Source organism: Artibeus jamaicensis, unplaced genomic scaffold (genome assembly GCF_021234435.1).
Source record: "Artibeus jamaicensis isolate MK-2021 breed Jamaican fruit bat unplaced genomic scaffold, CSHL_Jam_final scaffold_847, whole genome shotgun sequence".
Taxonomy (NCBI): Eukaryota; Metazoa; Chordata; class Mammalia; order Chiroptera; family Phyllostomidae; genus Artibeus; species Artibeus jamaicensis.
Window position 1 is genome coordinate 18,469,055 of NW_026522057.1, and position 26,777 is coordinate 18,495,831.

At 58.2% G+C, this 26,777-nt stretch overlaps 1 protein-coding gene across 1 annotated transcript; it reads left to right on the plus strand.

Annotated features, from left to right (window-relative positions):
* Positions 1 to 211: 211 nt before the first annotated feature.
* Positions 212 to 26,475, plus strand: WNT4 (Wnt family member 4). Its single transcript, XM_037135948.2, has 5 exons — positions 212 to 493; positions 13,970 to 14,205; positions 22,433 to 22,564; positions 22,653 to 22,795; positions 23,503 to 26,475. Exons 1-5 carry the CDS (start codon positions 417 to 419, stop codon positions 23,968 to 23,970), a joined length of 1,056 nt encoding a protein of 351 aa, XP_036991843.1. The 5' UTR covers positions 212 to 416; the 3' UTR covers positions 23,971 to 26,475.
* The last annotated feature ends 302 nt before the right edge of the window (positions 26,476 to 26,777 follow it).

The window sequence follows — 26,777 nt, forward strand, 5'->3', positions numbered from 1 at the left end:
CTTCCCGGGCGCCGGGCCGGGGAGGCCCGCAAGAAGCCCAGTCCCGTGGGCAAGGGCGGCAGCTACTACTGCCTCTCTGGCCCGCCCCCGGGGGGGTGTCCCGGGCCGCTGGGCCCGCCCAGGTAACCCCATCCTTGGCCCGCCCCCGGCCCGCCCCCCCGGCCGCCCGCCCGCCTCCACCGCCGCCGCCGCATCCCGGCTCTTGGGCGGCGCTGACAGTCTGGTCCGCGCCGGGCAGCGGGCGCAGAAGCGGGCAGGGCTGCCGGCAGGCACGGAGGCAGAGCCCCGCCGCGCGCGCCCCGGCCCGCGCCCGGCGCCGCGCCCCAGCTCACTAGTGGGGTGCCCACCTGCCGCCCCGACGGGAGGCCCCCCGTGGCCGCAGCCGCTGCCCAGGGCCGGGCGCCCGCGGCAGCACCATGAGTCCCCGCTCCTGCCTTCGTTCGCTGCGCCTCCTCGTCTTCGCCGTCTTTTCGGCCGCTGCGAGCAACTGGCTGTAAGTCGGGCTTGGACCTGGCTGAACCAGGCAGGGTCCGGGCGGGGCGGGGCGGGGCAGCGGGCACGGGGGCGCTCCGCAGGTGTCTCGGCCTCGGGACGCGAGGCTCGCTCGTGCTCTCCACTGCCCGGGCCTCCCTTTGGACACCCCTCCTGCCTGGTCCGGCTCACAGCCCAGAGGCAGCAGGGGTGGCGGCGGCGTCCGCACCCATAGGCGGTCTGGGGCGCCCGAGAGCGCAAGGGGGTGAGAGTGCGGAGTGGCTGCCCGGGTGGGGTGTCGGGCGCGGGGCCCAGCCCAGGCTGGGCTGACAGGTCAAGGAGGAAGCCCATTTTGGGGCAGGACTCCCGGCGATAGCAGCAGGTTAATCCTGAGACGTCCAGGAGCGAGCTCCCCGCGCCGAAGCTGCGCCGCGCTGCGGGCTGGGCTGGAGGCGTGCAGGGACCTGTTTCTGCTTGGGGGGCGGGAGCTAGGGATAGAAGGAGAACAGGGACCAGGACGCAGGGCCTCCGAGAGCCCTTGACTGGCGCTGGCCGGCCTTGGTTCTCCCTGGGGCAAGAAGGAACTCCGTCCAGCCGTTAAAGAGGACAACAGCCCCCCACCTCTCCGCGTCTCGCCTGAGGAGGAAGGGGTGGTGACTGCTGGTGACCTGTCTGTTTCTCTTTGAGGAGGGCCTGACTCAGGGGACTCCCTGTGAAGGGACAGAAGGTTGGCTGGGAAGTGTGGGGACATTCTAAAGGGGTGAGCTTGGGCCCCTGAGTCCACAGGGAAGCAAGAGGACCCTGAACTCCTCCAGCCCCCTCAGTAACTATTCCCCAGGCTCCGGGCTTAACCCTGCCCAAAGTGCTGCCCTCATCCTCTGTGGGCAGCCAGTGGGGAGCCAAGCTCCAATATTGATCTGAAAAGCATGAGGTGGGAAGGGGGTTAGCCCACAGTGTAGCTGGGGTTTCCATGGAGACAGCGGGAGAGGAAAAAATTCCCTCTGCATCAAGACCAAAGAACAAATATCTCCCATGAAATTGCCCCGAGTGTCCAATAGCTGTTGCTATGAGGTCATTGCGGCCAGTCGGGGCCCTGCAGGCGGGAAGGAGAGTGTTCTCTGGGGTCCGAGCCACCCAGGGCTTGTGGGACGAAGGTGATGCGGAATTCTCCCAGCTGTTGGGAGTGAGGACTCTGAGGCCGCCTGAAGTGGCTGCAGAGCTTTTGTTTTTCTTGGAGGTTTAATTTGATTAACACTTCAGGGGCAGTGGCACAGTGCACAGAAACCAGGGCATCCCGCCTCCTCCCACTGCCCGCCCAGCACTCCAGCCCCCTGAGCTGGGTTTGAATCGCAGGGCCGAGGAAGGGACCTGACTTGGACTTGAGGGAATCTGGGGTCCCTGGAGCTGACTCTTGAAAGCATGGGTTGAAAGCTGGGTCCCCACAGAGAATGTGAGCATCAGGAAGAGTGAGGGCTGGTCTGACCGCTCAGCAGAGGGCCCCAGAAGGGCTGACGGGGAAGTGGCAGTCCCAGGGTCTGACCCAGGCCTTCAGGGGAGAGGATGTCATCCAAGGTGGAACGGCCTTCAAGAGCATTTAGTGTTTGGCTCCATTTACAGATGAGGAAACTTAGGCCCCAGGAGGGGAAACTACTTGCCCAAACTCAGAGCCAAGAACTGAGCCCAGGTGCTTTGACTCCCAGGCAGTGACATGCTCCCCTCTCTGGAGCCATCCCAAAGTTGAGCCAGTGTGGTCCAGGTGGTGTGACATCCCAGCCCCAGCTTTGGGTCACGCAAACCATGGGGTATTCCAACAGCTCAGTTCTCATTCTGGCGCCACAGGGGGGTGGGGTGAGGGAAAAGCAAGGTTGGCAAACCTGTTCTCTGCAACGGAGATGGTTCAGGTTGCCACGGAGCAGTCTGTGGATGACCCTGCTCACTCCCGCTCTGCCCTGGGCCTCGGGCTTTGAGCCAAGGGTCTCTGCTCAGCCCACTGCAGAAGAGGCAGGGCCTCCCCAGGACCCTACCCAACCAGAGAGGCTGTGATGGAGCAGAGATCCGTGGGCACATCCAAGACTAGGTCATGTACCTCAAATCTATCACCTTCCATCCATCCCCAGACCAGGGACTGAGTCGGCCCTGCAGGAAATCTGTGTCACAGCCTGGACTTCAAGGAGCTCGGGGTCTAGGGAGACAGACGAGATAAGAGCAAACCCATGAATGGGTGGGGCAGCGCACATGCTGTCACTGACAGAGCAAACAGGGAAGTGTGAGCCAGAGCAGTCACAAAGGGGGGGCTTGGCCTGGAGGTCAGCATCATGACAATAAGGATAATAGTTATGACAGCTCCCACCACACTCACTACACCCAACACCATCTGAACCCTATTTCACAGAGGAGAAAATTGGGGATCACAGAGGTAATTGCACTAAGTCACCTACGGAGTAAATGGCAGAAGGATCTGATCCAAAATCTGCCTCTAGAAGGAAAAGCTTCAGGCAGGCAGGGATGGTGGCTAGCACTGGGTCTTTTCCAGTGTGAGCCACGCGGAAGGTCTGGTCCCAAGAGGGTGCCTGGCAGCAGCTCTCAGAGGGGCAAGGCCTGGCTGACCACGCCCCTGCTAGTACCTGGAGTCGGGCTGCAGTCCAGGGGCGGTTGGCTGGCTGGGTGCAAGCACCGGTGCTGTCTGTTGTCTCAGAAGAGCGGGCGGCCTGGCAGGGAGGCCAGGTGTCCCGCTGCCTGCAGCTGTTGGACAGGACGAAGCCGGGAGCTGGGAGGGCTCTGCAGCCTGAGGCCTGGGCAAGCCCAGAGAGGCTGGAAGCTGTTGATTAGACTTGTGTCTGGCAGGCGGGGTGAGTTGACAGCTTGTGGTAGCTCCCGCCACTGAGGGAGGGATGGATGGGTGGATGAAAACCGCCCGTCAGTGGACGGCCTGGGCTCCACCAGACTCGGGCTCAGAGATGTCGGTGACTGTTCCCCCAGGCGCTGGGGCTGTGCTGGGGGTCCGGGGATGGTGCTCCAGCCCCAGCTCTGCCCCGTACATGCCGTGACCTTTGGTGGGCCTCTTCCATCCTCTGGGTGGCAGTCCCTCAGCAGATGGCTCTGAACCCCAGATGAAGTCCTGGGGAGAGTCACAGAATGAACGAGCTAAGGGCTCATTGTTTGGGATTTCCTGGAGGAAGGCCATGCATGCTGGGTGGGGGTCCCAGTGCAGGCCGGTGAGGCGTGGGCAGGCAGCCCATGCGGCACTCAAAGACAGTCCAGCAGAGTGGCTAAGAACTGGGTGTCCGGGACGACACACAGCCACAGTTCCATCCCAGTCCTGCCACTGACCAGCTCAGTGACCTAGGACAGGTGACTCGACCTCTCTGAGCCTCAGGTGCCTCATCTGTAAAATGGCTTCACATTTGGGGGGTGGTGAGGCAAGAGAGAGACCATGCACGGCGCCTCTGAGCACAGAGCCAGGCACACCAAAGGAAATGGCAGCCATGGCTGCTGCTGGAAGCCGAGGGCTGCTGTCTGTGAGCCAGGGCAGCCGGGGCCCTGTCTACAGGGGCGCTGGAGAGAACAGGCTTTCGGACTGCTGCTCCCAAACCCCATTTACCCCAGACTGTTCTGTGCAGATCCCGTGACCTGACACAGCCCACACATGTAGAATTCCAGGCTGCCGCCACCCTGTTCTTCAACCCGTGTCTCTACAAGAGCCTCGCTGAGTGAGGGAGGCCCAGCCTGGCTCATAGGCAAAGCCCACTGACCTAAGGAGGGGTTGCTGGGAGGACCCTTTGATGCCACGGTGGGGGTCGGGGGAATCAGGTTCCTCCCTGGGTCTGGCTTCCCTGCATGTGCATCTCCCAGCCCAGTTCCCGGGCATCTGCTCACCCAGCGGGCCACGGAACTCCCTTGGCCTGGCACTCTGGGCACAGCTTGCTACCAGGTGTGTACGGAGCCAGCCCAGGTGTCAGTGCCAGCCCCATGAGCAAAATTGTAGCCTGCCTCCCCCAGGAAGTGTCCCCCTAGTCCCCCGCTAAAAAGGATTACCCCCCCCCAAGTGTGAAAGCCCAAGCTCTCGGAGCTCCTCTGATGGCTCTGGGCACAGAGCGCCATCACGAGCGAACCCGCATCCCTCCACAGCTCACACCAGGCTTGCTCGGATCGCCCTTCACTAGCTGGAGCCTGCCCGTGCACGGTAGGGTGTTCAGCAGCATCCCCGGCCTCTACCCACTCGATGCCAGTAGGAACCCCCGCAGATGACAACCAAAAATGTCTCGAGACATTGCCAAATGTCCCCGGTGCAAACCATCCCCGTTGAGAATCGGTGGTTTACACACACCGCCTTGTCAGAACCACATAACTTCCCCCCCACCCTCCTCAGAGGAAGGAGACTGCATTCTTTTCAGCCCCACTACAGAGACTCAGAGGTACAGTGACTTCCCCAAGCACATTCTGAACATCGGAAGCAGGACTGACTCCCCCATTTCCTGATCACCGGGTTTTCAGTCCCCTGCCCACAGGACTGTTCTGTATTATGCATGGCTGTCAGCCAGCACTGCGGCTTCTTCTCTTGCAAGGTCCTACACCGCTGGGGGCTGAGGCTGTGGAATGAGCTCTGCTCGGCACCCTGGGAGAGCCTGACATGTGCCCACCGTGCGGTCAGCGCTCGGTCAGTACCTGATGGATAAAGGAAGGGCCGGTCCCCTCCGGAGGGTTTTGAGTTGTGGTCAGCTGGCGCCCTATCTTCAGAGACCTTGAGTAGGAGGGAGTTCTGCTCCATTTCCCTGAGCCTCAGGTGATGCTAAGATGTGCCAAAGTGGGTGTCAGGAAGTGTCAGGAAGTGTGGCTGTCTGTCACTCAGCTGATCTGCTGCTCTGGCCTCGGCTCCCCAGCTGGGGCACACCCCTCGGAGCCAGGTTAAGCTCTGTCTACCCCTCACCCTCCACTGTGGGGCCCCGGACGGCTCTGCCCGAGGGGTTTGCTCAGGCGGCAGTCCCGACCCAGCTGTCTGCTGTGGCTTGACTTCCTTCCCCCAGCCCTGGATTAGCCAAGGAGCAACTCAGCAAGCATCTGCCAAGGCAGTGCTCCCCAAACCTGTTGAAACTCGCCCACCTCGGGCCCTGTGGGTACGTTTGGAAAGCTGAGCATCTGCACCAAGTCTCCGCTTCTTGTTCCTCCCTCTGGGAAGAAGGGCTTGGCCTGAGCCAACCTGGCACAGAGTTGGCCAGGGAACCACTAATGGGAGCGACAGCCGCACGCCATTGGCCCCGCAGTCACCCCCACTCCAAACAAGCGCCCCCGCCGGTTTGCTCAGCACACTCAGCTGGAAGGCCAAGCTGCAACCCCGCGGTTGCTGTCCAGATTTCCACAGGAGTTGCCAGGTTTTATCTCTGAGTCCTGAACTGCTTCTTCTGTGATCCAGCCAGACTCCGAGAAGGCTCGCTCCCTGCCGTGACCCCAGCAGCTCCTCTTCCCCATCGGAACCCCTCCCACTCCCCCGTGTCCTGGCAAACTTGAAACCAAACTTGAAGAGATCCCTGGCCAAGTCAGAACCCCCGCAGTGGAGGGGACCTGGTCTGAGAAGAGAAGGAGAGGGAGGTGGGTAGAAAGGGGGATCGATGCATCGATGCATCCGGGGAGGGAAGGAACCTCCCCACAGCTCACAGCTCAGCAGGGAACCCCGAGAGGCCCACTCGAAGCTGCAGGAAATCGCCAATGAGACTGCAGGGGCCTCTTTTCTGCTGTGACTCTGAATGGTCCTTTCGGACCCTGTTTCTCACCCCGCTCACACACAAGTCCTATTGTACAGGGTCGGGTCCCAGGAACTCTTCCCCGCGAGCTGGAGACCTCAGAGTTTTCCTCTCGAGTGAAGGATGCCCAGCCGTGCTGGCACCTTGGGCAGCGAGGACTGAATCGCGGCCGCCAGAGTGAGAGGGGCTCTTAACCCCCCCCTCCCAGGACGCTGAGCCCCCAAGCAGCAGGGAGGCCGGTGGGGTGCCTGCCGTGCCCCATTCAGTCACAGCAAACACTCATCTGTTAAGACCTGCTCAGTCAGGCTCTGTGCAGGGCGCTTGGGGTCCCAGAGCATCTTAGTGGTAGAGCTGGAACTCCATCCCAGGTCTCCTGTCTTCCCAGGACTGTCCCTGCAGTGGATGAGAGCAGACCGGCAGCCCCTCCCCCCTAGCCAGGCATTCTCTGCTCCAGGTGGTGAGCAAGTGGAGCAAGGAAAGAACCAACATTTTCCCATCTGCCCTGTTGGGGTGGGGGTATGGGTTTGGCCACAGGGTCTCCTAGGATTGGGCCTTTAGGAGGGATCCAACATGGCCAAGGAGCTCACTAGAAACCTGGAATCACCAGAGCATGGGCCTCACTCTGGGCAGCTGGCGCTGGACGGCTCAGCTGGGGTCTCACCTGTCCCTCCTCGCTGTCCCCCCCACCTCCAGGGTCACCTCAGTGGAACTGGGAAGGACAGTTCAGTCGTTCTGTGGCTACGAGGGCGAGAAAGGCACTTGGAACAAGGGTGGGTGGGCCTTTGTGAGGGAGAAGCTGTCTGCTGGCAAATTAGAGGGCAAGGCAAGGTCAGAAAGTACCCTAAATTTGACACCCACTCACCTCCCCCAAACACACCTGCCCCAGGTAGAGAAGGAAATTTCTTACCTTCTGGCATAGCTCTGGGGTCATCCCGGCTCAGGTCTGAGTGCCCACTTTCTAGCCCTGAATCAGCCACCAGCCCCCCAGGAACAAACACTGCGAGATGGGATGGGAAATGGGGGCGGGGCCTCCCAGACAGGAAGTGGGGGATACAGAGTCCTCAGGAATGAAGTGTGGGCAGCTGGGACACCAGGGTGATAAAAGGAATGGGGACTGAGAAACCAAGAGACAGAAAACAGGGGTGCTGAGTCTCCCGGGGATGGGAGTAAAAGGAGCTGGGGACCCAGGAGACAGGAAGAAGGAAGGGGACAGTGCCCTGAGGTGCAGAAGTGGGGACTTGAGCTCCAGAGGAGGCCACCTGCCACCCCACCCCTGCCCAACTGAGGAAATGCCCTTGGAGCAAAGAAAACTGCGCCTGGCATGAAGAACTCTGGAGTTACCCCCAAACTGGGCAGCACCTGCTACCCCAGAGCCACTGTGAGCATCTCCAAGGCCGGCCCCTCCTCACTGGCCACCCTTCCAGGGGTTTCACGCCAGTGGCAGCAACTCCTTTTGTGTCCCTAGAAGCTGCAGGGACCACAGACCCAGACGCTGTCCAGGCAGCCACACAGCTCCGGAGACACGTCCCTCTGCAGGACCCCCACTCCTGAAAGCAGCCTGGACGCCTTCACTGTGGTGCGGAAAAGACACAGGGCTCTGGAGAGACTCATCTGGGAAAGGGCGAAGCCGCCTTCCTCTGGTCACTGTCCGCTGGTGCCAAACCACCGTGTCTTCGGTGCCCTGGGCCACCTTTGGAGCCTGATCAGCCAGCCCAGGCTCAGGAGCCAGAACGCCCTGTTTTCAAATCCTGACCACCCCTGACCTGAATATGTGTCTCTGAGCCTCAGTTTCCTCATCTGTAAAATGGAGGGGTAACACCCACCTGGCCAGCCCTGAATGGATGCGATAAGGATATAGCAAAGCATGTGACTCTTATTTGAAGAGCACAAGCGACAGATGACAGGTGCCTCTCTTCCAGTCATCTAGTTCCACAAATGGTTTGGGCCCACCTGAGCTTGTCATGGACACCCACTGTCCCTGCCCTCCTCACCCCAGTGTCCTTGGCTCCCGAACATCTGACAACACTATCCCCCACCCCCGTCCCGTCTCTCACACACCTGGTCCCTGAAGCATCCACCCAACGGACCAGAAGCGCCAGAAAACACCTGCCCTAGCTCTGTGTACTCTGGGGATTCTGTCAAAAGGCTGCTGCTGGGATCGAGGCTGAAGTGGCCCGCTATTCCGGAAGGAAGTGTGTCCTCCCCCAAGTGTGCTCAGCTGAAAAGAAAGTGTTAGGGACCCAGGGCTAAGAGAGCTCACAGAGTCAAGTAAAGCAGACAAATGGGCAGAACTGGCCGGAGGTCCAGCCGGGGTCCAGCTCAAGGGGCTATGACGAGGCTCGGGAAGAGTGGTGGCGACGATCAGGATGATGGTACACACCCTAATAGTGACGGTGATACAACAATGTGGCCAACAGCGGCAGAGGGCCTGCTCTGTGAACATTTCGTTCATTTAAGAGTCCTGAAATAAAAACGACTGTTCTCCCCATCCTGTAGATGAAGACGCCAAGGCCTGGCGGTGCTCACTCACTCGCCTCGGTCTCCCGGAGATGGGACCCTGACTCTGGCTGTCGTCCCCTTGGATCATGTGCCATGCTCAGGGTCTTGGGGACAGGAGCACCCTGGGGCAGAGGACAGCAGGATACTAAGACCATGGGTACAGAAGTGTTTATAAATCTGAATCATTGGGGGGTGTGGTAGGGACCTTGGGGAATCAGGCACGCCCCGCCTCCCACGACAACACAGTTCTGGACGGGCTCCGTGTCACTTTTACTGTCACCCGGACCTGAGTCCCCCCAAAGTGGCTCGCTGTTCAGCAGGCACTCCGGTTCCCTCCGGCTCCTCCTCCCTCTCACTGGGCCTTCCTCCTCGCTGGTGCCACAGGCAGGACCGCTCCTGACCAGGCTCTAAATGTGGCCTGAGCAGGCAGAGAGGCCAGAGGGAGGGGGAGAGAGGCCTGGGCCGGCGTCCCAGCCCCCACCTGGACACCCGCAGGGCCAGGACCCATGACACTGATCTGCTTGGCCTCCCAAACGCGCTAGCTATTTCCCCGTCCTCTCCTCTGGACGGGCAGAGGGAGAGCCGGGGAGGAGTCCCAGAGGTGAGGGTTTTCCTCTAGGAATTTGTATATATTTTTTTAAAAAGCAAGCAAACCTGGAAAAGCTTGGGACAAGCCCAGCTAATTTTAGTTTCTAATGAAAACAGCAGGTGGCCGAGAGGATCTGATCTCCCTGGCAGGGCCAGGGCCCTCCAGCCTTGCAGGCTACAGGCACGGGCCGAGGCGTGGGGAGGGCCTCCTGGGAGGAGCCTGAAGGACCTGCAGCCCCCGCAGCCCCCGTTGGAGGAGATGGGGCACGAGCTGGCTGGCAGCCGCAGCCGGGGCGGCCCGGGCTGGTGGGGTAACCTGATCGAAGGCACGGCTGTGGCTACAGTCCTGGGTGGCCAGAGCAGCAGGTGGCAAATTGCTAAGCCTGTACTCAGCAGTGGCAGGAAGAAGCCTAAACTGGGGCAGTGCAACTAGGACGGGAGAAGCAGGGATGGTCGAGGCCCTCCCCGGGCCGGACAAGCCCAGCGACTGCAGAGACCGATCGTGCCCAGGGTCCGTCTCCCCCAGAAATGGCTTGGGCAGTTGACATTTCAGTCCAGCCCAGCTCCACGGTCAGCAGGTGGCATGCATGTCTCTAGGGGGAAGGTTGAGCTACCTTAGGGTGCAGAGAGGGGGTTCCTGAGGCTCCCAGGACCAGGTGGGCCTAGGCTCTAAGGGTCTCCACACCCCTAGCAGACCGAAAGGCTGTCCCTCACCCCCCACACACACCACCCTTACCTACCCTGAGTACTCTGCCACGAGGTGAGCAGAGGGGACCTGGTCAGGACAGAGCCCTCTGTGCACACTGAGAGTTCTACTAAACACTTTCTATGTACGGCAGACGGTTCCAGGCATGAGCAGAGCCCAGACTGATATGACACATAGCACAGACCCACAAGCAGGGTACAGGGTACAGGGAAAGAGTCCCCTGGCAGAGCCGGATTTGCATTCCAAGCTTTGCCACTCACTAGCTGGGTGACTTTGGGCAAGTCACTCGACTTCTTCAGGCCTCAGTTTGCTCATCTATAAAATGAGGGCAGACACCCTAAGGATACCAGACAAGCAAGCAATGCAGGCGTAGCCTACGATGCCCATGGTCCTCACTTTCTCCACCGAATTTCCAGCTCCATTTCCAGCTCTGGCACCCAGCCCTTCCCAGGCAAGACCGTGGGCCCTGGGAGAACCAGGGTGGGGGTGGAGCTGTGCCTCCTGTGGCATGGAAGAGGACAGCTGCTGGGCCAGATAAAGGCAGGGGCTGGGGGTGGTGGGCATTGGTGCCAGCCGTGGGGGCAGGGACGCTCCTTGGTGGAAGAAGTTTCTCGCTTCTTCCTGGAAGCTGTCCCAGTGACTCACAGCCATGGCAGCCCAGCAGCTCACCCCTAAATCCCTCCTACTGTTATTTCAGCCCATCTCCCCTTGTTGAGCTCTGAGCCTCAGGAAGGCGTGCAGGAGGCCCCTCTGGCCCATCTTATTCCTCGTCAATGGCAGGAGCTCCATCTATCAGCCCGGCATGGATCCAGGAAGCCTCGGAGGCCTGGAACCCCCATCCCCACCTGTACAAGCAGGGCTGCCAACTCTGACAGTGGCAATGGCCACTAGTTTATGGTACCCATGAGGAGACGGGCTCCCAGAGGGGCAGGGACTTCCCTAAGGTCACATGGTGGGTTGGTGGCCCAGGCAGGCCTCCCTCACCTATTCCACCTGCCCACAGAACCCCTGTGCCTGAACATCTCCCTTCCCCGGCAGCCAGGACCCAGCACAGCCCAACCTGGCCCCTTGGCTACATACAGAGGGAGCATAGATGGAGACGGGACAGGCCAACTCTGTGCCCCCATGTCACAGAGGGCATAGGTGCCCCTGCCCTTCTCCAAGAAGCCAACTCTGTGTCTGAGTAGGAAAGGATCCAACTTGAGGCCCAACTTCTTGGCCCCTCACCGGTGGCCTCCCAAACGTGGACCTGGCCCGCAGCCAGTAGCTGGGCTCTTGGCGCCCCCTGCAGGCCAAGAGCACCAGGTGGCCTGCTCCCTAGGGAGCCCCTTCCCTCGGGGGGCAGAGACCCAGGAGCACCCAGGCAGCACTGAGGAGTCAGGTGTCCTCCTTGCTCTGCAGATGCACCCTCTCCCTGCCCCTCAACCACCTTCCTGCCCTGGGTCCCTCTAAGAGGCTCAGGCTTCTGCCAGGGCACTATACATCTGTGCATCCACCAGGCAGGACCTGGTAGAAAAGATGGGGGGGCGTGGCCAGGAAGGCAAGAGAAGACAGGCTGGACCACCTCGGCCCAAGACCACCCACCTCTCACTCCTCCACCTGAGCTGCAGGGAAGGGAGAGATCCTCACAGCCACAGCACACCCACCATGTGCCCAGCTCAGAGCCAAATGCAGCAGCCACATTAAATCACATTAACTTCTCAGTTAATGTCCCCTTCCCAGCCCATTGGGACCAGAACCATTCTCTCTCCAGAAAGCCGGGCTCAGACAGGCCACACAGCCAGGGGGCTGCCACTGCCTCAAGGAGGAGCGTGTGTCCCAGAGTCAAGTCTCCCTCGGGCTGAGAAGGGAACACCCCCAGTAGTTACCCAAGAGCGTCCCCTGAAGGATCCTCCAGGCCGGTGTCAGCCTGGCGTCACAGCTGCTCCTGGGAACGTGTTAAAAGCCTAGAACCCACCTGGAGTGGGGCCCAGGCACCTGGGCTTTTAACAAACCCACAAATGTTTCGATGCTCAGCCAGGTTGGAGAGCCATCATCCTGGCCCAACCCACATGCCTAGCAAATAGAATGCAGCTGCTGCTTGCACACCTCCAGGGACAGAGGGCTCAGCGACAGCAGGCAGCCCCCCAGCGGTACCTTGCCTGTCCTCCTTGAGTTGGACGAGTCCAGCTCCCAGCAGCTTCTCCCACAGGTATCAGTTCTGGCTATTGAGCCACATAAAAGAGCAATGTCTCTACCAACGGCTCTGAAGTCAGGCAAAACTGAGTTCAAGTCCTGACTCCACTTGTTGCTACTGGTGTGATTTTGCACAGAAGTCAAGTTGCTTAACCTGTCTGTGCCTCAGTTTCCCTCTCTGTAAAGTGAGAGTTTACTGTATTTCTGAGAAGTCAAATGCAATAATGTGAGTAAAGTACTTAGCCCCCTAAGTTCCCTAAAAGCTTGCTATTTTTATGGTCATCACCATAAAAATTTCCCATACTTCAATGGCGTTTTCTGTGTACTTTCCGGTGAGGTCACCAGGCATTCATTCAGTCCTCCGTTCAGCAAACAATCGTGGAATTCCTGCCCCACTGCCTCAGACCCGCATCAGACCATCTTTCACACGCAAGATCCCTTTTGCCTTCCAGAGTCACCAGCAGCTCTCCTCCCACCATTAGCTGCCACTTGTACACCTACTACGTGCCAGGGACACTTGGGGTGGGGGACGACAGGCTGAGGGGCAGCAGTTACCACACAAGCCATGAAGACATCTAGACCTGGGTGGGCTCCAACCCAGGCCCACCCTTACAAACCAGGTGACCACAAGCCAGTTACTTTACCTCTCTGAAACATAACTGGCACTCAGTAGGTGCTCAGTTAATGCCCTCCCTCTTCCCTTGAGAGAGGGATCGCTTCTTCCTCACAGGGCCTTTCCTCATGCTGGTGAGCAATTTTGTGTCTTGCTCCCAGCCCCCTTGCCTCCTGGCCCAGATCACAAAGTGTCTGTCATTCAGTGAGGTGGTGCCTTCCTGGGCCCCTCAGCCCACTGTGGAGAAAGGCAGGCAAGAGGGAGGCCCTGGGGGTTTGGAGGAGTTTGAGGCTCGGCTCTGGCACTTACTAACTCTGTCACCTTGGGCACATCACTCTCCTAGCCTTCATTCTGGAACCCATGTAATAGGCATAATAATGATCACCTCGTGGATCTGGGGTAAGGAGGCCCCAGGATGGAGTGCCTGTCACTGTGCCTAGTGTATAGTAGGCATTCAATGAATACAGTGCTCTCTCCTGTCCTCGCTCAAGTGAACATATTAAAGTCCCTTCTCCCTGCATGCGCCTGACCCCAGAGCTTCTTGACAAAGAGCATCTTATCCAGATTGTGATCCTCGCCATAACCCTAAGAGGTGGAGCCCGCACTGTCAAGTGCGGAGGCGAGATCGTGGCAGACCTTGCCTGCCACCTGTGTACTGAGCGCCCCCAGCCCCCAGCCCTCATTAGTCGACCCCCAAGTGCTGCAGCTCTGATGCTAGTCTCCACTTGATGGCCCTGGGATATGGCTGGCAGTGAGGGTCTTGGCTTTGTAGCCAGAAGGTGGGCTTAGGTCACTGGGGTCACTGCCTGGGGCAGGAAAGAGAGACACCAGAGCAGTGACTCTCAGCTACAGGAAGGCATAGGAGCTCAGGGGCTGGGATAACATCAGGGCACAGACACTGGTGCCGGGGTCACCCAGGGCAGGGAAGGAGCTGTGGGGGCTCTGCCTGCTTTGGCCAAGTTGAGAGAGAGGTGTTCTCGTGCAAGATGGCACTTCCTGCCCCAGCCCTAAGAGCTGGGCAAGAGGGCCTGTCACTGGATCCAGACAGAAGCTGGCAGCCAGGACATGTGCTGGGACAAGTCGGTTCCCACAGATCTGCTGGGCATGGTCTTGTCCTGGGAGTGGACGGGGAGGGACAGGGCTCTGCATTGCATTCCACCCCCACCATCCTCTCCCCAGGTACCTGGCCAAGCTGTCCTCAGTGGGAAGCATCTCAGAGGAGGAGACATGTGAGAAGCTCAAGGGCCTGATCCAGAGGCAGGTGCAGATGTGCAAGCGGAACCTGGAGGTGATGGACTCGGTGCGCCGCGGCGCCCAGCTCGCCATCGAGGAGTGCCAGTACCAGTTCCGGAACCGGCGCTGGAACTGCTCCACGCTCGACTCCCTGCCTGTCTTCGGCAAGGTGGTGACGCAAGGTGAGGGAGGGGCTTGTGGGGGTGCTGGGGGGCCAGTAGTGCCAGGGTGTGGACCTTCTATCAGGGGACCCCAGAAGAGACAGCCATTTCCTTGGCTGGGGAATAATACGCTCATTAGAGGCCGGCCCATTCAGTCATTTATCAAGTGAAAATAACACACTGCTCCAGCGAGGGCTCAGGGTGCGGATGGGGGCGCCGTGAGAGGTGTGAGCCAAGAAAGGGCAGGAGATGGGGTGGGAGAGCCATCAGAGGTGGCAGCTGTTCTTTGTGCTGGGCAGCGCTCTGCAGGGTGCAGTGTCACCAGTCCTGGAGCGGCTGTCCAGGGTTACAAAGGAAACTGAGGCTCAGACCCGGGCTCCTCGGAGTGTGAAACACAGAAGCAGAAATTGAGACCGGGGCTCCAGATGCCCAGCCCTGTGCCGTTCTGCCTTAGCACTCAGACTCTGGTCCTCGACCTCATTCCCATTCGTCTGTACCTTTGATGCCCGTACTGAGACGCACACCATGCCCAGCCCCGAGACCCAGGGACAAACAGCACCAGCGTCTGTCCTCTTGGGCTCTCGGTCAAGTCAACAATGACAGCTTAGTAGGGGCAGAGGCTTGTACAGCAATAGCACTAACTAGGGACCAGACACTGTACAAAGTGTTTTAACTCACCTGGCCCTTTGGGATAGACCCCATGTTACGAAAGAAGAAACTGAGGCACACAGAGGGTGAAGTAACTTGCCCAAGGTCACAGAACTAGAAAGTGGCAGAGCCAGGTCTCAAACCCAGGCAACCCAGCTCCAGGGTGTTTCTCTTACCCACAATGAGAAAACACTGTGACGGAGGGGACACAGGAGTCTTGGGAGCACAGGGGGAGACCCCTCCCCTGGCCAAGGCTGGGGCTCACAGCAAGCATTCCCAAGAAGGTAAGCCCTCAGCTGAGACCAGAAATATGAGAAGGCATTAAGCCCAAGGAAGGTGGGCCAGGGCATAGAGAATGTTCCACGCAACCAACTGGAAGCCTCCTTGAGAGGTCACCGGGTCAAGCCTCTGCCCTCGAGGAAGTGCTCTAAACCAGCTGCCTCTTTTTCCACTTCCTGAGCGTGAAACTGACACTCCCCAGCCACCAGCAGTTGATGGGGCCCTATGACTTGCTCAGGCAGCGGGAAGGCGTTGCCTGGGCCAACCTTTGTCTTGGCACCTGTGGTCCTGGACAGCTAGGGCTGCTGGGCTTGTGGCAAACCATTTGGATGTTGTTAGAAACCAACTGTGATAGAAATTTGGAAGCCATTCTCCTGGGAGCTGGCGGAGGCCAAAAAGGCACGATCGTGCTTGGCATTACTGAGCCCTGCTGCTCCGGAGAAGAGGCTGAGACCCAGCGAGCTGTCTGGTAGCAGAGGATTTCCCTGGACGGTGCCACTGTTGAGAGCCGGGCTGCCTGTCTGGTGAAGCCCAAATACTAGGTCTGAATAACAGACTCTGAGCATGGGAAGCTCCTCTTACACAGCAGGCGTTTGGTGTTCAGCAGGTTTCCAGGCCCCTCCAGACCCCCAGCCTTTGCCCGTGCTGTGTCCTCTTCTCCAAACACCCAGCTCCCCTCCTCCGCCAACTCAGTGGGTCCCTCCTTCAGGCCACCCAGCTCCCATAAGCAGGGGGTTGCTTTTCTCCTCTGGGCTCTGAAGCTCTTTGTTCACGCCAGGGTTCTCCCCACCTTTTTTTTTTGGTTTATTTTTCAGTAATTTTTTGTTTTGAAATCATTTCAAACTTACAGAAAAGCTGCAAAAATAGTACAAGGACTTGCTATATATACTCTTTACCCAGGTTCACCAACTGTTCACATTTTACCCCATTTGTCCTATCAATTTGTCTCTCAAAACACACCTGCACACTTTTTTCTAAGCCCCTTGTATTCACCTGGCGTTAGTGCCCCTTTCAGAGTGAACTGGGGTGCCTGTCTGCCCACCCCTGCACCTCAAGCTCTTCCAAGGCAAGGATGATGTCTCACGTACCTGCTCCCCAGCGCCTGGCAGAGCCTGGCACGCGGGAAACAGTTGATGAGTGTTTTCCAATGACAGGAACAAGGCAAGGACTAGAGGGGCAAAGGCAGGCAGGCATGGGTCAGCCAGTGAGGGACCCCATTCCTCGTCTGTGCTTGCGACAGGAACTACGGAGGGCCTAGCCCTGGCTCAGCAAGCTTGGGAAGACTCAGAGAACCGTCCCAGGCTTGGCCGGGACCTGCTCCCGATGGCAGTTGGAATGGCTTGGTCAAATGCCCGGTCCCCTCCAAGATGAGTCAAGGTGCTCCGCCCCCAGACCCACCACCCCGCCAGTCCTCCCCTCCATCCATCTCCTCACTTTTGTATGTTTTCATTTTCTTCTTGAGTAAAATTCCTCTTGGAAGAGCTTTAATTTGTTTCCACTGAACAAGAGGGAAAGGGACTTGTCCATTCCCAGGCCAGCGTGCTGCTCTCAGAAGGTGCAGGGGTTGACAAGGCAGCTGGAGGGAGCGCGTGGCAAGCATGACCTCGAGCGGTGACTTCACTCCTCGGAGCCCCGGCATCTTCACCTGTCAGTGAGACTGGCAGGTGCGCTGACCTCACGGGGCTGTCACGAAGACTCAGTGATGTAATGCATGGCAGCACTTAGTGTAGACCCTGACCCGAGAAGAGCCGTCCGTCATCACCAGCTGCTGTCGTTTTTGGCGGCGGTAGCAGCAGCCGCGGCAGGTCTGGCCAGGCCTCCTTCATAGCCCCCCACTCTGGGAATTAGGGGGCTTGGCCAGGACCGCATTCATGAGCTGGCTGCGGTCATGACCTCAGACATGGAAGAGGCTAACAGACCACCCCCAGAGCCAGGCATCCCGTTTGTTGAGCAGCTCATGTGCTGTCCACATGAAAGCCCCTGACTCCTGCTTCACAGCTGAGAGGGGGCTCAGCAAGCAGAAGGCAGCCACACACCCAGGCCCAGGCCCTGCCAACTCTTGGCTGTAACATCTCGGGGAATGTCCTCCCATTCCCTCACCATCCTGCTCCCTACAAAGTGGAGACACTCCCAGAACCAACCCCCTGGGACGCCCGTCAGAGTTCAGAGATGATGTCTCTGGGGGCTGACTCTCCCACAGAGCCCGCCACCCCCACACACCACCCAGCAGGCTCTCTTACTGCCTGAGGCCTCCCAGCCTCCAACTCTGCACCCCCGCCCCCATGCCAGGCAGCAGAAGCCACCCCCTGCTCCTGTCCTACTGTGGTTAAGACGGACAGTAAGATAACAGTGACTGGTGAGGGTAGTGTGTGCTCTAGGGGAAAGTCTACCAGAAACTGGTGAAATTGGCATCTGGGAAGCCAGGAATGGGCGCCGGAGGCGGCAGTTCTTGGCTGAGCAGGCACTAAGGGCCAGATGTGGCATGACCTCTGGGCCATTTAGTCACTGCTTCCTCCCAGGGCCCAGGGCAGCACCTGCCCGTGGCAGGTGTGTGTTGAATGAATGAAAAGGCTTTGAGGATGGGAGGCAGAGGCCAGAGTCTGATGAAGGTTGGGGGCGGGTTTTCAAGAGTAGAACAGGAAGGGGGGGTCTCAGAGCAGCTGGCCTGAGCAGGATGGGACGTGCAGGGAAGGCCGCATAGGCTCCTCTCCTGCTTCTGTCTGCAAACAGCACAGGGCCTCCCCCTGCCTCTGCATCTCGCTCTGTGACTTTGACCACGTTCCTGTCCTGAGCAAGGGGACCCCGTGCACCCTGGGGCCCCTTCAGGTTCTGGCTGCCATGGTCAGGAGGAGGTGGGGGGCACTGGCCATAGCAAAACGAAGACTCCAAACCAGGCCCATCTCTCCACCCCCACATGGCTAACATCAGTGAGGACACCCCTTGGACAGCGGCATCAGGCTGGATTTAAGAAGTAAATGCTCTTCAGTCCTGGGCAGTCACTCACTAACACCTGTGTTCTCATCTTTGTCATCAACAATACTGGTGCCATGTGTTGACCTAATGAGGGTGAACACATGCCTTTCTCTGGATGACCTCTCAGGCCAGCCTTTCGGTGACATCAGACCATTTAACAGACAGCAGGAGCACCCCCAGAGACATTCTGCCACTGAGGGTTCCTTGAGGACAAATTCACCTGGGTGCTCCTGCGGCCTAGCTCACAGCAGGCAATCAACAAACATTTGGGGTAGCGACAAGATCGAGTCTCTGCCCTAAGGAAGGGGTCAGCCCAATGGCAAAGACAAGATCAACTGACTGACCTCCAGAGTGTGCGCACCCCATCAAACTGATTAGCAAATGAATAAAGTGGTATTAATCACCCAACACAGTCTCACAAGAGCTACTGTGTCTTGAGTGCCTACTATGTGCCAGGGACTAGACCAAGCACGTTGCTTACTTTACCTCATCAATTTCCAGAAGGACCTAATGAAGTCAGTAGTACTATCAGCCCCATGCTATGGACAAGAAAGGTGCGGTCCAGGACTCCACCCCAGGCCTACCCAGTGAGCATCCTTGCGCTTCCCCAACCCCACCCGTCTCCAAGCAGCTGTGAGGGTCCCACTCTGTACCCAGCCCTGTGCTGGGTGCTAAGGAACTAGAAGAGAAGAATAAGGGACAGCCTGGTCCCAGGAGCTTCTAATGTGGCTGCAGAGGCCAAACACGAGATACTCAAGGTCTGCAACCCGATTCTGAGGGCCAGGCGGGCCAGCGAGACCGAACGCATGATGGTGGGAGGGAAATGTGAAGAAGTGCGTGGGTCTGGCCTGCGGGCAGCAGGACTTTCCCGTGTTCCAATTGGGAGAAGGAGGCAGAGAGGGAGGAGTCTTGACACGGCTTTGTCCAGCTCCAAATCCATTTCTCTTCACCCTGTCCCTACATCGTCTCTTAAATCCAAAGAGGTTTCCTGGAGGTGACAGAACCAGAACTCAGACACAGATGGATTTCAAGGATAGGTGACCTTTTGCGGAGAAGAGCAAAAGAAGCTAGAAAGGCAGGCTGGGGCAGGCACGGGGAATGGTATCTTTCTCAGAGGCCCGAGCCCATTCTTCCCACCTCCCTGGGGACTACCACTGAAATCTGCTCTGGAAACACCCGAGTTACAGTGGGGCTGACACGTCTATCAGGACACCGGCCAGGTGCCCATGCCTTCTCTCCAGCCCAACTCAGCCTCATCTGGCTCTCCTCCAAATACGCCCTCTAGCTAGGAGATGGCGCACATGATGTGCTCGGAATTGTTCCATTTCCCTCTTGGCCACGGACTGGCTGAAGGATCCTAGACAAGCCACTGAGCCTCACTGTCTCCTCCACAGAGCAGAGCTGGAGAGAGCTGGTTGCTTCGGCTTCTGTGAGCCATAGACGATATATGCAAAGGCCCCAGCATGCTCAGAAAAGGGAGCTGTTACTGGAGCCACAGGACAGTGCTGAATTCCCAGCCCCAGACAGCCTTACCACGTCAGCAAAGACGGCCCTGAGAAAAGACCTTGAGGACACGTGACTTAGCCCAGTGGAGCTAGCTAAGAAGGTGCCCTGGGAAGGAGAAAAAAGCAGGAAGGAGTGAAGCGTAGGTCAGGCAGATGGCTCTCAGAAAGGCAGAAAGCTGTAAGGTGGCTGCTGGTACACTCCAGAGTCCTGCCTGACCCTGGGCCAGATCTGCTGTCCCAGGAGGACAAAGCTAGGACTGTCCTTCTCCTGCAGCTGGAACAGACAAACCCTGACCAGGGAGCAGTTATCTACCACGTGGCTGGGACCTCCCTTCTGCTTCCCTTGCAGGCGCACCACGATCCTTTTTCTCCCTCAGCAGCCTCTGCCAGGTGCCCTAGTGAGCAAGGCCCCAGCCTGGGCACCTTGGCAGAGGGGCGGAGGGGGAAGGGGCCGCTCCTTTAATAGAGTTAAAGGGCTGGGGCCAAGGGCCAGTTAGAGCTGGAGGAGCCGCTGTCATCGGCTTTAGGGGCATGGAGGCCAACTGCTCACCATCCCCCAGTAAAGAACCCGCAAAAGTAACTGGGCCTGTCCCCCAGCACGTGAGATTTAGAGCAGACCTAAGGAAGTCCTTTGCTTCACACACAGGCAGTGGGAAGAGAGTGGCTGCATGTCTATTCCTGGGGCTCCAGCCATGGGGCAGGGTAGTGTCAAGGCTGAAAGGTCTGGAGCCAGGATACCCAAGTTCAAATTTCAATTCCACCACTTCCCAGCTGTTTTATTGCACAAGTGGCTTCACCACTCAGTGCCTCAGTTACCTCATCTGTAAAATGAGGCTTAAAAATCACTTCACTACTTCACAGGATTATTGTGAAGAGTACATAACCCACGTGAAGTGCTTAGCACCCAGCACAGAGTAAGCACTCTATAAGCTTTAGCTCTTTTTATCTTTCTTCCAGAAAGCCTTCCTTCAGGCCCACTCCCAAGCTGAGAAAACCGTTAGTGTCTTGTCCCCAAGGCCAGGAGGAGGGGACATGGAGTCCTGGCAGAAGATGGGTGCTGGTTTGGGGAATGAGGCAGAGGTCTCCCTGGGCAACCTCACAGGGCGCCCTGCACCCCAGGGCCATGAGCACTCAAGACAGGAGGTGAAGCCAGAGCTTGGGTGGCCCAGGACCGCCGGAAAGCTCGGAGAAGCAAAAGAGAAAGGGCTGTGCCAGGCCAAGATCTGGGGCCCACAGCCCTATCTCCCGCTTTCCCTCCCGCCTTGGTCTTTGGGGCAAAGAATTGTGCTGGTTCAGGCCTGGAAATACCAGAAATACCAGAAACTAAAGTCGTCTCTCTTTGGGCGGCCACAGCACAAAACCAACCAACATGATCCTGCTATTAACCTCGATTAACTTGGAGAGGATTCCATCTCAGGCTGTCAAGGCCCCCGTGGCCCCAGCCAAGGCCCCTGATGCCGGCCCAAAGTGACCAGGCCGGGGCAGAGGGTGGGCAGTAGAAAGTGGGTGGTGGGCAGTATCCCCAGTCTAGGGCCAAACCAAGAACAGGGCATCCCAAGCCACCAGGGCCTGAGCTGCCCCCACCCCAGCTCAGCTTTTTCTGCTGCCTGTCCGCAGACACGGGCACAGAGGAGGTGATTGTTTCTCTCTGACCACGGTGACTGCTCCCCAGGGCAGCCGAGAGCACAGCCCTGGGTGTCGCAGAGGTAATTGCCAACCACGGGGCCAAAACCTGCCCCCTCCACTCTTGCGGACACAGACACTCCAGCAAGAGACAGAAGGACAGTCACGGGCACACAGAGGCCCTCAGAGGGCCCAGGAGAGGAGCAGGGCCTGTCTGGTCACACTCCCAGCCAGCCATGCACACACGCACCACACTTGCACTGGGAGCACACACACACATATTCCCTCCCACCACCCACACCCCCAGAAAGAGGCTCCACAGAAGCTACACCCCCAAGGCACAGTTCCTAGGAGGATAAAAACACCCATTCAGGCAGGGGGCGAGGGCAGGCACCAAAATAGAACCACTGAGAAGTCATGGGCGGAAGGGAAAGAACAGGCACAGAGGCGGACAGACCTGTGCCTGAGTCCTGGTTCTATCACTTCCCCTCCCCAGCCTACACTGTGCCATCTGTAAAATGGGAACAGAAAGCTCCTGATGGCAGTGGTAAGGTACACAGTAGGGACTCATTGTCTCTTATTTAGAGATGAGGAAGCAAGAGGGTATCAGGAACAAGCTCAGCCTGAGCAAGAAGGGCTGGGGCAGGAACCGAAGGTGGGGGCACCCCTCAGAGCCTGGGGGGCCGGCTGGGAAGCAGGCACAAAAAGAACACAGGTTTTAGAGGAAGCCAGACCTGGGATAGCAGCCCAGCCTGCTACCTCACAGTTCTGTAGTCCAGTCACTGTCCAATCACCTCTCTGAGCCTGTCTTCTCTCTCAAATGTCGTGAACATCACTAGCCTTCTGGATGGGGCTGTGAGAACAGCAACCCCACAGAAGCTAAGAGCAATGAGGCTGGACTGCCTGCTCCCCACACACCGCTGACTGGTCTCTGTATAACGGGGACGATGAGAGCACTGACCTCACAGCACCTGTGAGGATAAAATGCACGCTCAGCACACGTGAAGACAGAGGGCAGTGCCTTGCACATAGTAGGTGTACTTAGCACCCGTGTGGTGAGAACAATTGCCAGCACAGTGCCACTCCTGGCTTCGGGGAGTCAGCCTGCCCTGATCTCTCCCTGGGCCTCGACTGTTCAGGTCCCACGTGCCCCCGCCTCTGAAAAGGAGGGTGCGGGAGCAGCACCAGGACCCAGCCCTGCCCCCCTCTGCCTCCCACAGGGACTCGGGAGGCGGCCTTCGTGTACGCCATCTCTTCAGCAGGTGTGGCCTTCGCAGTGACACGAGCATGCAGCAGTGGGGAGCTGGAAAAGTGCGGCTGTGACCGGACAGTGCATGGGGTCAGCCCCCAAGGTAAGTGCGGGACAGGGGGAGGAGTGAGTGGGAGAGCAGGGGCCTGGCTGCCACTCACGCGTGGCCCCTTCTGCCCACTGCGCCCCAGGCTTCCAGTGGTCAGGATGCTCGGACAACATCGCCTACGGTGTGGCCTTCTCACAGTCATTCGTGGACGTGCGGGAGCGAAGCAAAGGGGCCTCGTCCAGCCGGGCCCTCATGAACCTCCACAACAATGAGGCCGGCAGGAAGGTAGTGTGTCATTTCTTCTGCCACCATCACCACTGGGGCAGAGGTGGGCTCAGCAAGGTCCCTGAAACACTCTCCCAACCCATACGCCATTCAGAAAACATTCGCTCAGGCTCTCTCCAGCACCAGGCACCTCCTGGCAGGGTGGGGAACAGACGGGGGCACAGGTGTCACTGAGCAATGTGAGTGGCCCTCCCACACAACACACTTGCTCCCCAACATGCCTTACCCATGTGTACTTATGTAAATAGGTATGTCTCCATCCGTGTCACTCACCCCCCTAATAAATAGCACAGCTAGTATTTGAATCCTATGTCACTGCAAAGATCATGAACCTAAATCTGATAGATAGCATCTGCCCTCTCCATACCTACTGGTCAAGGTTTCCGTGCAGGTTCAGTGAGGCCATGTTCTTCCCCATTATGTCACTTGTCACTCGCTGTTCCATGACACTGCCTTTTAAAATGTCCCTCCCGTCAACTGCAAGTGCCCCAAGTGCAGTGACAGTATCTTCAACTGTCCCCAACACAACTTACCAGCCTTCCATGTATTGAGTAGGTACTCAATACAGAGGAAGCATGAAGCCCACCTGTCTCCAATTCTGCGGCATGCCCCCCAGCCATGACCCCGAGGTCTGCCCCAGAGCAGCCCCTCCCCATCCTCCCCTGCCACATCTCCTGATGGCTCTCTCCCCTCCCTGTCCCCTGCAGGCCATCCTGACACACATGCGGGTAGAGTGCAAGTGCCACGGGGTGTCAGGCTCCTGCGAAGTAAAGACGTGCTGGCGAGCCGTGCCGCCCTTCCGCCAGGTGGGCCACGCACTGAAGGAGAAGTTCGATGGCGCCACCGAGGTGGAGCCACGTCGTGTGGGCTCCTCCAGGGCACTGGTGCCTCGCAATGCGCAGTTCAAGCCGCACACGGATGAGGACCTGGTGTACTTGGAGCCCAGCCCAGACTTCTGTGAGCAGGACATGCGCAGTGGTGTGCTGGGCACAAGGGGCCGCACGTGCAACAAGACATCCAAGGCCATCGACGGCTGTGAGCTGCTGTGCTGTGGCCGTGGCTTCCACACGGCACAGGTGGAGCTGGCTGAGCGCTGCAGCTGCAAATTCCACTGGTGCTGCTTCGTCAAGTGCCGGCAGTGCCAGCGGCTGGTGGAGCTGCACACGTGCCGGTGACTGCCGCCTAGCGCATGCCCAGCAACCACCTAGTGGCCCGGGGAAGGCCGATAATTTAAACAGTCCCCTACCACCCACCCCAAAAGATACTGGTTATATTTTTTGTTTTGGTTTGGTTTTTGGGTCCTCTGTTATTTATTACTGAAACCAGGCAGGTGACCCAAGGACACCAACTGGGGTCTCCCTGAAGCCTGGGTCTTTGTGGCTGCCACTGACCAAAGGGACCTTGCTCATGCTCCCAGCTGTGGCTGCTGCTGACCACTCAGTTGTTACTGGTATCCGTTTTTCTACTTGTAGACTTAAGGTGGGTAACAAGAGTGTTACAGCCACAAGCCTGCTGACCCTGCCACCTAGGGAAAGAGGTGGCCCTATGGCAGGGGGATATTGGTGCCATTTCACCGGAAGCTGCACCCCTGCACATACACACGGACCCCTGGCAACTTCAGCCTGGTGGCCTTGTCTTCTCAAGCACCCTGGAAAGGGAATGGGCAGATACCAGGTCAAGAGCAAAGGTTTAATTTCAGACCTCCATAAACAGCTGGAGGTTCAATTTCTGTGGGACCTTTCAGGCAGGAACAAGTGAGATGAGGGTGAGAAGGCCACAGTCCCACCCTGGAGCCCAGCCTGCCTGGCCTCCCCCTCAGAGAGGGAACCCCCCCCACTCCCTAGTCCCTCCCAGGCAGGAGTATAGTCTGCCATCCTGGACCAGAGATCCCAGGGGGGCCTTTGCAGTGACACCCCCACGTGAGCCTTCCTCACAGTGCTGCTCCTCCGTGAAACTAAGAATGGAAATGCTCACGCACACGGAGAGAGGGAAGGGTCATGTAAGAAAGCCCTCTCCCAACCATTATTTCACTCAATCCAGTTTACTGAGCAAAAGCTATGGTCGAGGCACCGTGCGGGACCACCTCACTGGATGGTGGAGAAGACAGGCGTGCCTGTGCCCATTTTACAGCAGAGACAGCAGTGCCCAGCTGGGTCCCAGAGCAAGCAAGATATAGAGGCAAAGACGTAAGATCCCTCCATGCAAGGCTCCTTCTGAGCTCCTGTACCCAAAGGCCCGGAAACTGTCAGTCTTCTTGGTCTGAGACTTGGGGCAGGGACTCAGGCTGGAGGAGAGGAGCCGCGAGGCAGATGGAGGCACAGACGCAGACTGAGCCAGAGCCTACCCTGTTCCCGAGGGCAGACTCTGAGGAACAAGGTAGACAGCTGGAAGGCACCCCTGTCTCTGGGTACCCTGGGTACTGAAGTGTCCCCCAGAGACAGCCCTAGCCACCCAGGCCTGGCCCTGCACAACAGCCAAACCATCAGGAGGCCAGTCCAAACTTTTGTGAGCAAGACAAGCACACAGCAAGACCTGGCCTGACCCAAGTGCTTCCAGGGTGGGCTCCCAACCACCAGAAAAGCTCACCGCCAGCCCAGTCTCCAGGCCTCCCCCTCACTGCGGTTCTAGGCTCCTGGTTTCAGGTCTTGAGCTCTGGGATCCCCACTGGGGGTTCTCGGACCCCAACCTCTCAGCTCCAGGGTTCAATGTCTGGATTCAAAGTCCCAGATTCAGAATATGAGCTCCGGCCTGTAGAAGCTCTCCAGGCCTGTGGTTTGTGTCTCCTGGTGTTGGCTCCCTCACAAAGAGGTCAACACTCTTGGCCTCCAACCAAGCTCTCTGCTCAATGTCCACCCAAGAAGGCCAAAACCAAGTGAGATGTTGGAGCTACATTCGAATGTGGGGATAATCGTGGGGCAAGCAAGCTCTGATGTGGATGAAAACTGAGCCGACTAAGTGTCCCCACAGCTGCCCATCTGGGCTCACTGCTCCTCTGGCGGGCTCTGTTCAGCTGTCTGCTCAGTGCCAGGGAAAATACCATCCCTCAATGGCACAGGCCAGACCCAGACAAAGGAAGCAGTAGGAACCCCTCCCCCTCCAGAGATAGGGCTGAGCCACTCTCCCTCCTCCCCAAGTCCTATCCCCACAGCCAGGGGAATAGCAGGACCAGGATGAATGCTGGTTTGCTGGGCACTGCCTCCAGGTAGGAGTGTGAGGGTCTGTGCCCATTCACATGCTTTACCTTTCTGCCTGCCAGGGGGCTCCCCAAAGCTGATACTCCTGGGGTTCTGAAGGGTATAACCTCCATAAAATAGACTAGATTCTAGGAACCTCTGCCAGCCCTACCACTACCATCACCAGCACCCCAAAGGCCAAGGGGATCCACAGCCACAGAAAAATGGAGCTTCCCTGGACACACCCTCCTCTAAACTGTCCCAAATAGAAGGAGAAACTAGCATAGGCCAGACGTAGCCCACCCACTCTGCAAGCTGGCCAGAAGCCCAACTCCCAACCCAAACCTTCTCCACTAAACTTGCCACAGGCAAAAGCGTTGTCGTCTGAGGCCTCAGGCTGGATAAGCCCCAGCTCTGGATGCTGCTGCCCCCTCTGCTGCCCCATCCCATCTTCCAATTTTTATACTAGGCTCCTTGCCATTGTGACATCCCCATGAAATAGTCTGATGCACGATAAAATGATTATTTCTTTATCTTGCAATTGTGGCAGTGACTTTTTTTGTAGAAGAGAGACTGGGGAAAGGATGTGTAAAAGGCAGATAAACAGTAGTAATCTCTGGCTAGGGGCGCGGTTTGCCCTCTTTCCCTGTGAGGCACTGCACTGACAGCCATGAGTAAAGGACCCACCAGTATGCTGTCTAGAATCCACCAACACACGGCCACAGCGGCACTTCACTGAGCCACGAGCAGCTATGTGAACACTGGCCTAAGCCAGGGCCTCAGCACCCTTCTTGACTGCTGATGTGAGG